Raw genomic sequence first — 12154 nt, 5'->3', positions numbered from 1 at the left:
TTAAATTAAATAATTTTTTTAAATTAAGAAAAGCCTTACTCTTTCTTCAAGGGTTCATTTAAGCATCAAGAAAGCTCTAGGTAGAGATATTCCCCCAGAGTACCTGTTGCCACTGACATAATTCATAGCACTTATAAGACTATTGAACATATAAGATTATTATACTCCCACCTCTAGACTATGAGCTCCTCAAAGAAAGAAATGTTATCTGTACATCTCTAATACTTGTGCGGTGCCCAGCTCACAATAAGTACTCAGTAAAGTTTTGTACTTTTCTCTAAACTTCTTTATGGTAGCTACTGCTGCTAACAGATTTTTGCACCCCCTTCACTGCTGAGCAAAATATTGTGCTGCTCAAATCTACATACTGTAGGTGCTCTATACTGCTCTATAGGATGACCATACTATTGTCGTTTGAAGTATTACCATTCTGCCGCCAATAAATGCTTAAAAGATTCCAATTACCAGGAGTAGCTTAGAGAAACATTTTAAGTGCTGATTGACCAGTATAAGTCTCTAAAGATGTTTTTATTTCCTCTAGAGCAGTTGCCTAAACCATGAACTACAAGTTAATAGTATATTCACAGGAGAGCAACTTTGTCTGTTTGCCTAGACTGTTTGTGATATTAGCTATGCAAATAAATATTTTGATTGTTCATTTGGGAGAAGGGGATTAGTTGATGACTGTCTTGAAGTATACGTAGGCTTATTATGAAGAGGAGGATGACTAATTTTTTTCCCATTGCTATTGCTGATTCAATGAGGAAAAGTACTTGTGTTGTATCAATATTTAAAGATAAGAATTTCTTCACTGGAATTAAGAGACATCATAGAAACTCCCTCTTTGCAGATGTGACTAGATGATATCAAAATTCTCATTTTCACCCTTGAATCTATGAATTTTGAAATGATGTCACAGTGACCAACTGCTACCAATAAATAGGCTATTGAATTTAGGATTATATTTTCTAGCTATTACCTTCAGATAAGAGTTAGAAGATACATGCTATGAATATAGGATCACAGCATTATCCTCATACTTTATCTTATTGGGGAGATATGACACAGTAAAAGGTGGCCTATTATTATGTATGATGCAAATTATTTGAAAGAGAATGGCTTTCAAAGGAGTTGGAAATCAGAGAGGAGTAGGAAAGGCCACTCAAGGCTAGGGGAACAACAGTATGTTCAAAGTGATATAGTGTTCACAGATGTACCAGGTACATTTGTGTATGGTTACAGACCATATATGACATAGAGAAGCCCCACCAAGGAAAGAAACATACATAAGCATTCACTAAGCATGTATGATGTGCCAAGCTCTGTGCTAAACACAGTACAGGCATTTTCTCATTCAATTCTCATAATTACCCTAATACATACTTAGTAACATCACTTCAGTTTGCGGCTCATAAATTTGAGGCACAGAGAGGTTAAGTGGCTTGCCTAATATCATACAACTAACGATGGAATAGGAAATTCAAACTCCGGTTGTCAGACTTTGGCTATGGGTAGTAAAATTTAATTCCAGAAACATTAGCTGTAACTTCCAAAAGGCAAAGCAGAAACTGAGGTAGGAGTTGCAGGGCTTGAAAGCAGGGAAATGTCTTCTTTAACAATATACTCCCCCATATTAAGCTCAACATATAGGAATACTGTAAATGTCTATGAATAAATAGTCTATTTTTCAAGGAGTATACACTCTGGTAGGAAGGCACACATGTATAAATAACTATAATGTACTGAAGGCTGTAGTGCAGATGGATCAGACTAGATAAAAATCTGAGGAGAGTGAAAGTTATCCCATAAGCAGTAAGGAGGCATTGAGGTTTTTGAGCAGGAGAGTGACTTGATGAAAGCTTATTACTGAAAACTTAATCTGCTGACTATGTGCTACTTGTTTCCTTATTGTCAGCAATATTAAGCCACTTGGAACTCCAAGCAAGTTATATCTGTGATGATAGAAAAGTGGAGGAAATATTTCTCTCTCATGTCCTGCTCACCCAAATTCTGCTAAATTGGTTTAGATGTTAGAACAATAAATTGGAGTAAGACAGAAGCCTAAAACTTGAAGGTGTGTTGATGCTCACCATCCAATCACTATTGTTTCTAAGAATATAAGAAGCCCCCAGACTGTAGGGGTAAGGTAGAGGGATGGAAAAATTGTATGTTACAAATATCTAAGAGAGCTAGGATCTAAGGTAATTCATGTATGATCACTTTAGCGTTATTCATTCAGTCAATCAATCAGTCATTCAAGGAATAGTTGTTTATTTAGTACCACTGGTACTAAATAAATTTGTAGCATACAATTTTAGTACCAGTGGTACTAAATAAATTTGAGGCACAGAGAGGTTAAGTGACTTGCCTCTAGAACAGGTCTTGGGACATAGGTATCCAGTGGTACTAAATAAAGACCTGTTCTAGGTCTTGGGACATAGGGATCTAGTATGAGAAGAAGTATAACAGGACCGTTGCTCCCATGGAGTATGCAATAGTGTAATTCAGATCATAAACACTTCAGATATGATATATGACTATTGAGAAAATAAAACAGAGCAACAAGATGAAAAAGGACTGAGGATAGGAGAGTAAGCACTTTAAAAAGGATCTCAGAGAAAACTTCTCTGTGAAAATGACATTCCAGTAGACTTGAGTAATGAGAAAAAGCCAACCATGCAAAGAGCAGAGGGAAGAGCATTCCAGGCAGAGGAAACCGCCAGGGCAAAGCCCGGAGGTTGGAAGTAGAGGCTTTTGCTGTTAGCCACGTTCAGAACTTTGAAAGGCATATCTGAAATATTTCCTCTTCAAATACTATGCCAGTGAGATATTTTAACAATCAACAGTTCGATTATTTTCATTAACTTTGTTTTTAATAACCAATTAAAATTTTCCATCTGAAAAATATGGATATTTAAAAAATTAAGTATAAACTGGCAATAATAAAAAGAAATAAAGGTTATAGATAATAAGGAGTCAAAATACGTATGAAGGGTTTCAGAAGATCACCTTGTGGAGGGGGCAGTGGTGAGGGTTAAAAGGCTGAATATCATGTACTATTTATTAATTTAATAAATCTGTCTCGATGTCAATGTAATCGAATGTTGCCACAAAATAATGGTCTCCTGCTGCTACATAAATGTTTAGGCCAAGCTCTGATGTTTATTTTCAAGACAGGAGACATTGATCCTTCACTAATAGAATATTACAAGTTTATTTCTATTATGCTAAGTAACCAAAGTTGATTTCATTGTTTGATTTGATGGATGTTGGTGCTGTCAGAGTTCAAAATGGTCTGTGCTAGGAGGCCAAGAAAATGAGGCTATTTTTTTTCTTTCTCCTAATTAGGCATTCTTGGATTTCATTCTAATATAAAATCAATACAGGAAAACTTTAGGGATACTTAGTCTCTGGGATCTCTCTTCTGATGCTCTAGGACTGGAACTATTTGGCACAAGATTATTCTCCCCTGAGACCAAAGAGACTCTAGAGCCAGACAGGGAGTGAGTTGGATGGGACCCCACCCAACTGGAAAGGCAACAGGAAAAGTGATGAGAGGAAAAAGACAGCTACAACAATAGAAGGAGGAAGTGAGGCCAAAAAAAACAAGAGAAGGAGGAAAAGTCACAGTGAATCCACCAGGAAAAGAAAACCTCAAAAGAAAAGAAGAAGAAAAAAAAAGTATTGCAGTCTGCTGATTTAGATGCAGGGGACAAGTTTTTGACCATTTCTAGATGTAAGGCTCTTAGTTACAGTGATCCAGTGAATGGATGGTGATGTGATCCAGTTTTCCAGGTCTCCCTTTTCCTATGAAGAATGTGAATTAAACAAAGATATTGGTTTTTGGGTTTTATCTACCACAGATCACACAGCCAAATAGATCTGGGAATTGCGATGACTGCAAGAGAAATAAACAAGGTGAAGATTGGAAAGAAGACATAAACTGACCAATTTAATAGAAGTAAGAATACATACTTCTTTTAAATATCAAAAGATAGATTAATACCAAATCATTTCTTTTTAATATCCTACAGTGAGCCGAAGTATTCAATTTACAATAGTCAAAATGGAAGGAAATGATGTACTTGATAAAGGACAAGGCTGCAATAAAGTAGGGTGTGGCTTGGTGTTTCTGATTTTGCAGAATTCATTGCTGCTTACCATGCTGAAGCAAAATCCCATAAGCCCTGCTTGAATTGTCTCACCTGTTTTTAATCCAAACTGAATTCATAGCAAAGCTTGCCCTTCTAGAATCATGGTACATGAAAGAGTAAATGTTAGGGGACTAGGGTGGTTGGAAGAATCTTTGTATCAGATTCCTGAGAAGACCTGAAGAAACAGGCTGCCTGGGTGTGAATTACAATCCTGTTATTCACTAGATGTATGAACTGGAAAAAATTTCTAATAATTATACCTACCTCAAAAGATTGTGAATAGAATTGAGATACTCTATGTAAAGTGCTTAAGACAGTGCTTGATAAATGTTAGTGTTGTTAATACATAAGAAATCTGTGGCATGGCTTGCAAGAATTAAAATTCTTGCATGGTTGAACCACATAACATTTTCATCAGTTAACTATTTTTGACTCACAAAAATAGTAGTTTCATATATTTCAATTTAATATGTCTCCACTAAACTTCCCTGTTCCTCTCATATTTGTCAGGGGTTAAAGGGAAGAGAAAATGAAAGAGAAGGGAGAAGAGAGAGGAAGGAAAGGTAAAAGAAGGAACAGGAAGGCGGGAGGTAACATGGTAAAGCCCTTTGAAGGGACCTGCACTGACTAGAAGCTGAGGTGATGGGATGTAGTCCTATTCCCCAACACCCCCCACCTCCTCACAACCCTTTAGAAAATTCCTGAGACATCGATGTGACATATGTCTCCTTATCCCACAAATGATAAATGTTCCTGTAAAATAAAGAAAACACCCAAATTATAGAACATAGCTAGCTAGCATCGCCTAAAAGGACACAACAATGGAGGCAAGAAAAGAAACAGTCCAACAAATTTGGGGGATAGGAACAACTCTTCCAGAGAGGTAGGAGAAAGTGCCCAGAACTGGGTTCTTCCTTGACCACCCTTCTCTGCAGACTACCTACATCCATCACCAGAGTGAGCTCTTTGTCTGCCCCCCTTCTAGAAACTGGACTAGGACAAAAAGCCAGGGAAAATGGATATAGAGCTCCCAAAGCCCCTAATTTCTGGGTAACTCAGCATCAAACATAGTACCAAAGAAGAATATTCTAGAGGTTGGTATCCTTGGCCAAAACGCTCCTTAACCCAGAAAGGAGCAACAACTTTAGCCTTAAGCACATCCACAGGGCTATAGACACTGATCAAGGTTCTCCTCAAAGAACTAAAAATCCCATGAGTGTTAGAGGAAGCACAAGGTAGAGAGTAATCATAGAGTAGCAGTAGCAGGTCATAAGCCAAAAAATGTATCCTTCCTTAACTTTCTTAACACTGGCCGCCCAATGTTAACCACGGACAACGTGGTTCTTAGAAGTTGAGTGAGGCTAATGGAGATTTGCCTTGTAGTAGTCAGTAACAGCACCACTGGCAGGGGGACCATTCTATCTTCTGCCTCAAGAATTTAAGCCCAAGAAAAAAGATCTGATGAATTTGGGAAGTTGATGATAATAATATTATAAAATTATTTACCTGGTGAAGAATCTGGTTTTTACCCATATAACCTAATGATGATGATACTAGCAGGTAGCAATTACTACCACAGAATACTTATAAATTTTCAGGAACTTACTGCAATATATAGGATGGAGCCCAGTTGGTTTCAGAGACTTTTTTGAGCGCCCCCAAATAAAATAGTTAAAGTGACTTCTATGTCTTTGGCAAGTGTTTATGACCCTGATAAGATTGTTTATACCTTTTACCTAACTATTGGAAATGGCTACATTCAGCACTGGTCTTAAACAGATTTTTAGTACTGTCAAAGAGGTTAAAACAATATATTTTAACACACCATTCATAAACTGTTTCAAAGTAAATAAAATACAATAGTGGTTGATTTTGTCACCTTCCCTTTTTGTCACACTTTGTTAAGAGGACCCAATTATTTTGGAAAATTATGAAAAGCCAATGTAATAGGTATGTTTCTATTCCCAACAGAAGGAATCGGCTCTGCCTGGAATGTTGCACATTCTCTTTGAGACTGAGCTTATGTCAACCCCAAGAGTGCAGAGACACCATGTTGGCATAACCTTAGTAGGTGAAAAACCATTGTAAAGATTTAAGAATGCACCCCAAAAAACACAGTAATACTTTTGAATAAAGAACACTCTGGTACGTTTCCTATTATGTAACTTTCAACATATACTAACAAAAATTGAGCCAGTGAACACTGCAACACATGAAATTTGTTTTTCAAAACGTGCTAATGTGTGTGAAATTGTCATACAAGGTAGACCTATTTTTTTCATTTTTTTTTAATCTTCAGTTTATGTATCGGGATTTTTTTTTGTAATCAGGATTATTTTATTTTTTTCCAAGTCACCAAATTTCAATTATTATTATTATTTTTTTGTATCAAGATTATTTTATTTTATTCCAAGTCACCAAATTTCAAATTCTTGATGGTGATAAAAAAGAGTAGGCATTCACTTTGGTGATGGACTGTTTAGAACCGGTAGATCTGCACACTATCTTTCCTAACCCGTTGGTGTTTATGAAAATCTAAGTTGGGATTTTAAAAATCCAGGGCATTAGGTTAAGAAAACAGTCATTCCCTCAGATTAACTGATGTTAAACCAATAACAGCGTGTCAAATAGTGTTAATTTGAGGCCCCATTTCATTTATTATTCTGGTATAAGAGACCACGTTTCAAAGTATAATTGTAAAGACTCTGTTCATTCAATTATTTTGGTACATGGTATGTCAGCAGTTTGTGAATCTGAGCATGCTGGTCTGTTCTGCTTGGGAATGAGGTTTTATACAGTAGTTTGAGTGACAAACATCTCAGAGCTTGCTCACATTCCTCTGTGGAATAGTCACTTCTGAGAGAAAGAGGTGCGGCTTCGTGGTCTGGGAACAGGACCGTCAGCCAGGAACACAGAGTCCTCATCCTGGAACTAGTTCTATTTTCTTTATGGTTCAGATTATGCTAATGAATCTTTCTAGGACTCAGTTTACCCAGTTTAAAAAGCTAGTTATGAAAATCTAGTTAGCTGGGGTATATTGAGTATTAATGAATGCATATCTGTTAAATGATTTGGAATGAAAAGTGATATGAATATAAGGAGATGTTATTTTCATGAATTAAGTAAATGAATCAAATAAATAATAGAACAGCTTTGTCCTTTGGAAAAATTACCCCCAAATAAAAAAAATATATATTTTAATGTTTAAATAGTTTATTTAATTTTTTCTAAATATTTTTACTCTAAATATTTTTCTTTTAACATGCTAAGTATTCTGTGTGATACAAATAAATTTGTGATTAGCTTCCATTTAAATATAAAGAGGTAATCTCTTTGTTCTATATAGCAAATGGAAATCTTTTCTGAAGTTCCATGCACTGTAAGAATATAGACATTATTAACCTTAATGTTTTAGAAAAAAAATTAGGATAAAAGAAATGTACAGTCAATCTAGAGCTTGAGCAGGGTGGTATAATGAACTGCCTGTTTTAAAATGATAAAGACTTCTAAGAATAACATGCAGGTTCTAGAAAGAGAAATTTGTGCCCAAACAAAATGGGGGCGGGAGAAGTGGGGGAGACCTAATGATTGAGTAATTGTAGTGTTCTATATCTGAAAGAATAGAGTTAAAAGAAAAAAAATCAACCTCAAATGCAAATGATCCATTCTGGTGGCTCAGCTGGTCTGCATTCCCCTACCCAAAATCCAGCCTCCCCAAATTAATCAGCCTCATGTGTGAGGTTTAAAAAAAAAAACCCAAAACTTCTAAAAAATAAATTCTAATTCTTTACACTAGGAAGCTTTAAATCTTCTATCTCTTCTTTTAAAAAAACGAAAACATACAAAACAATGGATCTTCAATTCTGTGTCTAGGATCTCAAATTTGGCCCTGAATATGTGTTTCAAATCTCATTAATTACAATATTGGCCCCACGAGATACAGTTGCTGATGCAAAGAACATTCTTTGTACTCAAAATAATTTGAACAAGGGCAAAGACGCATTTTATTTACCTGTGTAAACATTAAGAGGAAAATAAAACAGAGATGGTTCAAATAGCTGCTGAGGTGTTTTAATGATAATTGATTTGATTACTTAAGCTTTAAGGTTACAATGTGTAAGAATAGTTATGTTTTCACTTTGTATATTTGTTGGATAACATTCTTATAAAGGTAACAGACATTATCTTGGCAAGTTCTGAACTAAGACCTTTTAGCATTTTATTCTTTCCAGATACTAAGACCAAATTGTTTTGAATTCCATACCCCACTGTGCAGATCTATAATTTATTTATTTTTTAAATATCAGATAATATGCCATTACCCAAAGGACTCTTCCATGTAACAAATCTGGGTAAAATACAATCAAGTGAATAAAATTACAGCAGTAGACAGCAAACGGCCTGTCTTGATTTCTTTCATTTTCCTTTCTCTTTTAGGAAATAGCAAATTAAACCATGGCTATTTGTGATCTTGTACTATAAGAACACATGTGGTCATACATTTTCATGCTATTAACAAATTTGTTGGCTCAGTGAGTAGAAAGTAAAGTCCATGGTAAAGTTGGCTTAATGCCTTACATAGGGAGGGTCATCTGTTATGTATAGCCACAACCTAAGAAGACTGCTCTGAGATCTGATGGTGCCCACTGGCTGTCGTTAAATGGATACTGAAGAGCAGAGTTAAGCAGCCATGGTTATGCAGAAGAATCACTTAGAACTTGTGAAAAATACAAATGCCTGGGTCCATTCTCAAGGTTTCTGATATAGTTAGCCTGATTCAGTTAGTCTAGTGGGGTCTCAGATCTTATATTTAAAAAGAAACAAAACCCGACAAAATATAAATCTTCCTAAGGCGATTCTAATGTGCCATGACTGAGAACCATGGTTAGAGAATCCCAATATCAATGCAAGGATAATAACTAACTTGTTTTTAGATAATAGTATAAAGCCCACTGTCAGTTTTTAATGGAAACTTTACCTTATTTCAGGTATGGGCAGGAGCGTGGATCAGCAGCTGCCAGAACTTCCTCCTTGACAATATCCTCTAAGCAGCATCTTATCAGGAGATAGAGCCCTGAGATCTTAATAATTTTCTAGGTTAAAGCCAATGAAAGTAGATAATTGAATAAATTATATAATGTTACCTTGAAGGTAGAGTCTGTAAACAGTGGCAGCCTCATGCACATTTGAACATTTTGAGCAATAGTTCAAAAAAGAGAGGCTTACTGGCTCAGTGTCAAGATAATGTCAGCTACCTTTACCTTCTAGGTCTTCAGAGTCCATGAATACAATGTTCCCACCACCAAATCACTGCAGGTCATTAGAAAGAGAAAAGAAAGGAGAATTTTGAGTTAGAAATGGCAACTAATGGAAATTAATCAATTTAAGCCAATGTGATTTTTTTCTCTATTGACTGACTTTTTGTCCTTTTAACAAAAGCACTTTTATTTTTCTTATATATTTTTATTATGTCAGACCTCTATTGTTTTTGTCATTTTTTGCTATCGCATTCTATGGCTTCTTCATTTAACTCTGTTTCTTTCATTCTTCTCTCCTACCTGTTTACACTTTACCTTTTCCAAGTTTCTTCATTTTCCTAAAAACCATTATAGCAGGTCCTTCCTCTTCATTTTCTCCCAGTTTTTGATTTGTTTGGTTGCCAATTCCTTTTCTGATTCTCTCATTTTTACTAACTGCCCTTCCTTAACCTTCTGTTGATGTTTTATTCCCATCGCTTGCTGTCAATGCCCACACAGGCCCATTTCTTTCCATTTCATCTATCTCCTTATCTTCATATGAATTTTTATGATCCTATTACTAAAAGCTTAAAGCTATACGTGAGGAATAGAAAGGTACCATTCTCCATTTGAAACCTATTTCCTCTTCCCTCCTATAATAGTTCCCATGTCTATTCATCCTTTCCTGATGTTTTCCCTGGTCTGACCCCCACCTGCACCCCTCTTTGATGCCCATCTCTTCTAACTCCATTTGCACTCTCTCATTTTACATCCAAGGACCTCCACAAGATAAAGGGTGAAGTTCTATCTGGAACCAGGCTGTGTGCATTTCATAAACTTTTGCGCACTCACTGAAATGGGTTTAGGGGCTTGGATCCATCTAGAGACCTTCTCCGGCAGCCTTTCAGGTCTGGCACAGTATCGCACACTTTGGAGTTTGGAGCGCTGCTGGGGCCTATTCAGATAGACACGGGCAGTCTTTAAAGACTTTTATGACCCTTCCCACTCCAGAGGTCAGGATGAGCAGACATCACCGACCAAGGCTGGAAAACCAGGCCAGGTGTGGATGACTGGGGCCCTTTTCTAAAGCAGATCTGGCTGGTACATGGTGCACCACGGGGCTCTGTGCATGGAGAGGCAGAGGCAGGGGAATACTTAGGACCGAGGAGTCACAGAGCCAACTGTGGGAAGCAGGCTCGATTCTAAAGAGAGGAGGCAGGCCAGAGGCCGGGTGCTCCCCTTGGGCGCAGGGCGCAGCCCCAGGGGTCAGGCGATGCCATCCTAGCGGCGCCTGTCCCCTGGGGCGCAGGGCGCAGCCCCAGGGGTCAGGCAATGCCATCCTAGCGGCGCCAAAGGCCTGAGGCGCAGTCACTCCCCAGGAGGGAAGGCAAGTTGCTCTTGGTCGCTTTGCTCTAAGGTCGAGGGAACAGCGCGAGTATTCCCCTCGCTAGCCGGCCCTCAAGAGAGCAGGGCGGAGGCGACACCCCAGGGAAGAGGGCTGAGGGCAGTAGAGGTCAATCGTGGGTACCCACGAGGGGTCACAGGGAGGCGAGAAGCGGGAGAGGAGGGTGGCTGGGGGCCCCCAGGGCGAGTGGGACCTTAGGGTCTGCCCGTGTACTCGGCGGCGCCCAGAAGTCTGGGGCCGCCAAGGCTCCAGCTCTGCCGGCTCCTGCCAGAGACTCCAGGCCGCACTTTCCCCTCCTCCCGGCGCCTTCTCTCCAGTGAGGAGCCGAGCGCGGGCGGTGCGGGGGGAGGGGCAGCAGCGGAGAGAACAGCCAGTTGTTTAAAATCCTTCTAGAGCAGTTTCTAATTCCCCCCTTGCGCCCGGGTTCGGAGGGGGGAGGGGGAAGGAGAGCGGGAGGAGGGAGGAGAGCGGAGAGGGAAGGAAGGAGGGAACCGGGGAGGGAGGGAAGGAGGGAGGAGACTGCCGCTTAGGCTGTAGCCGCCGCCGCGCGCTTGGGAAGGCCGGAGGGAGGGGGGGCCTGTCAGTCTCGCGCGTTGCCTGGGCGAAAGGGGCGGAGCTTTGGCGTGGGGCGGCCAATAGTGGGGGTGGCTGCGTGGGTCGCCATGGGGACGGGGCTGTTCCCGGGGAGGCTGTGATGGGTTGACAGGTGCGTGACAGTGGGAGCTGCTCTCGGCACAAGCATGTACGGCAAAGGCAAGAGTAACAGCAGCGCCGTCCCGTCCGACAGCCAGGCCCGGGAGAAGTAAGTGTCTCCGTTTCTCACCCACCTCCGCCTGCACACGCGCGCACACACACGCACGCACTCGCACACTCTCTCGGAGACACACAGATACACAGACACTCCGCCCGGGGAGATCCGGGGGTGGGCTGGCAGGGGGAGGGGTACATGAGCTGGGGGCATGCGGTGCGGGGAGCGGCTGTCTCCCAGGAGGTGCTCGCGCGGGGTGGGCGGCTGTGGGGGTCTGTCGGCGGGAGGGAGCGAATGTGCTTGGGGGCGGCGGCGGTGCTGGTGGCGAGGATGGAAACTTGTTTGGGTGGTTGAGGGAAATAACCCGCGGGTTCACCTCCTTACAAAGTAACTTTAGAGATGGGGTCTGGAGCTGCGGCGATCCGGAGAGCCGCCGGGGGTCGCGGGGAGGACGGGAGGGAGCAGCTGCGTGGAGGAGGGCGCAAGGTGGGAATGTGGGTGTTTGGAGAGGTGGGCTAGGGTCGCGGCGGACAGCACTAGGGGCACCACTACCGGGGCTTAGGCGCTGGGGCTTGGGGCGGGGAGTGCCGGGCAAGGCGAGGGCGGCGGT

General features: G+C 40.6%; 1 protein-coding gene across 2 annotated transcripts in view; it reads left to right on the top strand.

Annotated features, from left to right (window-relative positions):
• Positions 1–11448: 11448 nt before the first annotated feature.
• SSBP2 (single stranded DNA binding protein 2) overlaps positions 11449–12154 on the top strand; it is a 251578-nt gene continuing 250872 nt past the window's right edge. Inside the window, exon 1 of one of the 2 annotated variants that reach the window (XM_006913191.3) lies at positions 11449–11598. In XM_006913191.3, the coding sequence (XP_006913253.1) occupies positions 11537–11598 (62 nt within the window). In that variant the 5' untranslated portion in view covers positions 11449–11536. The remainder of the gene's footprint in view (positions 11599–12154) is intronic. The other variant, XM_006913192.3, reaches the window with a different exon arrangement.

The sequence above is a fragment of the Pteropus alecto genome, unplaced genomic scaffold, assembly GCF_000325575.1.
Source record: "Pteropus alecto unplaced genomic scaffold, ASM32557v1 scaffold20, whole genome shotgun sequence".
NCBI lineage: Eukaryota > Metazoa > Chordata > Mammalia > Chiroptera > Pteropodidae > Pteropus > Pteropus alecto.
The sequence above is the reverse complement of the archived record's forward strand: the minus strand, read 5'-3'. Positions and strand labels throughout refer to the sequence as shown.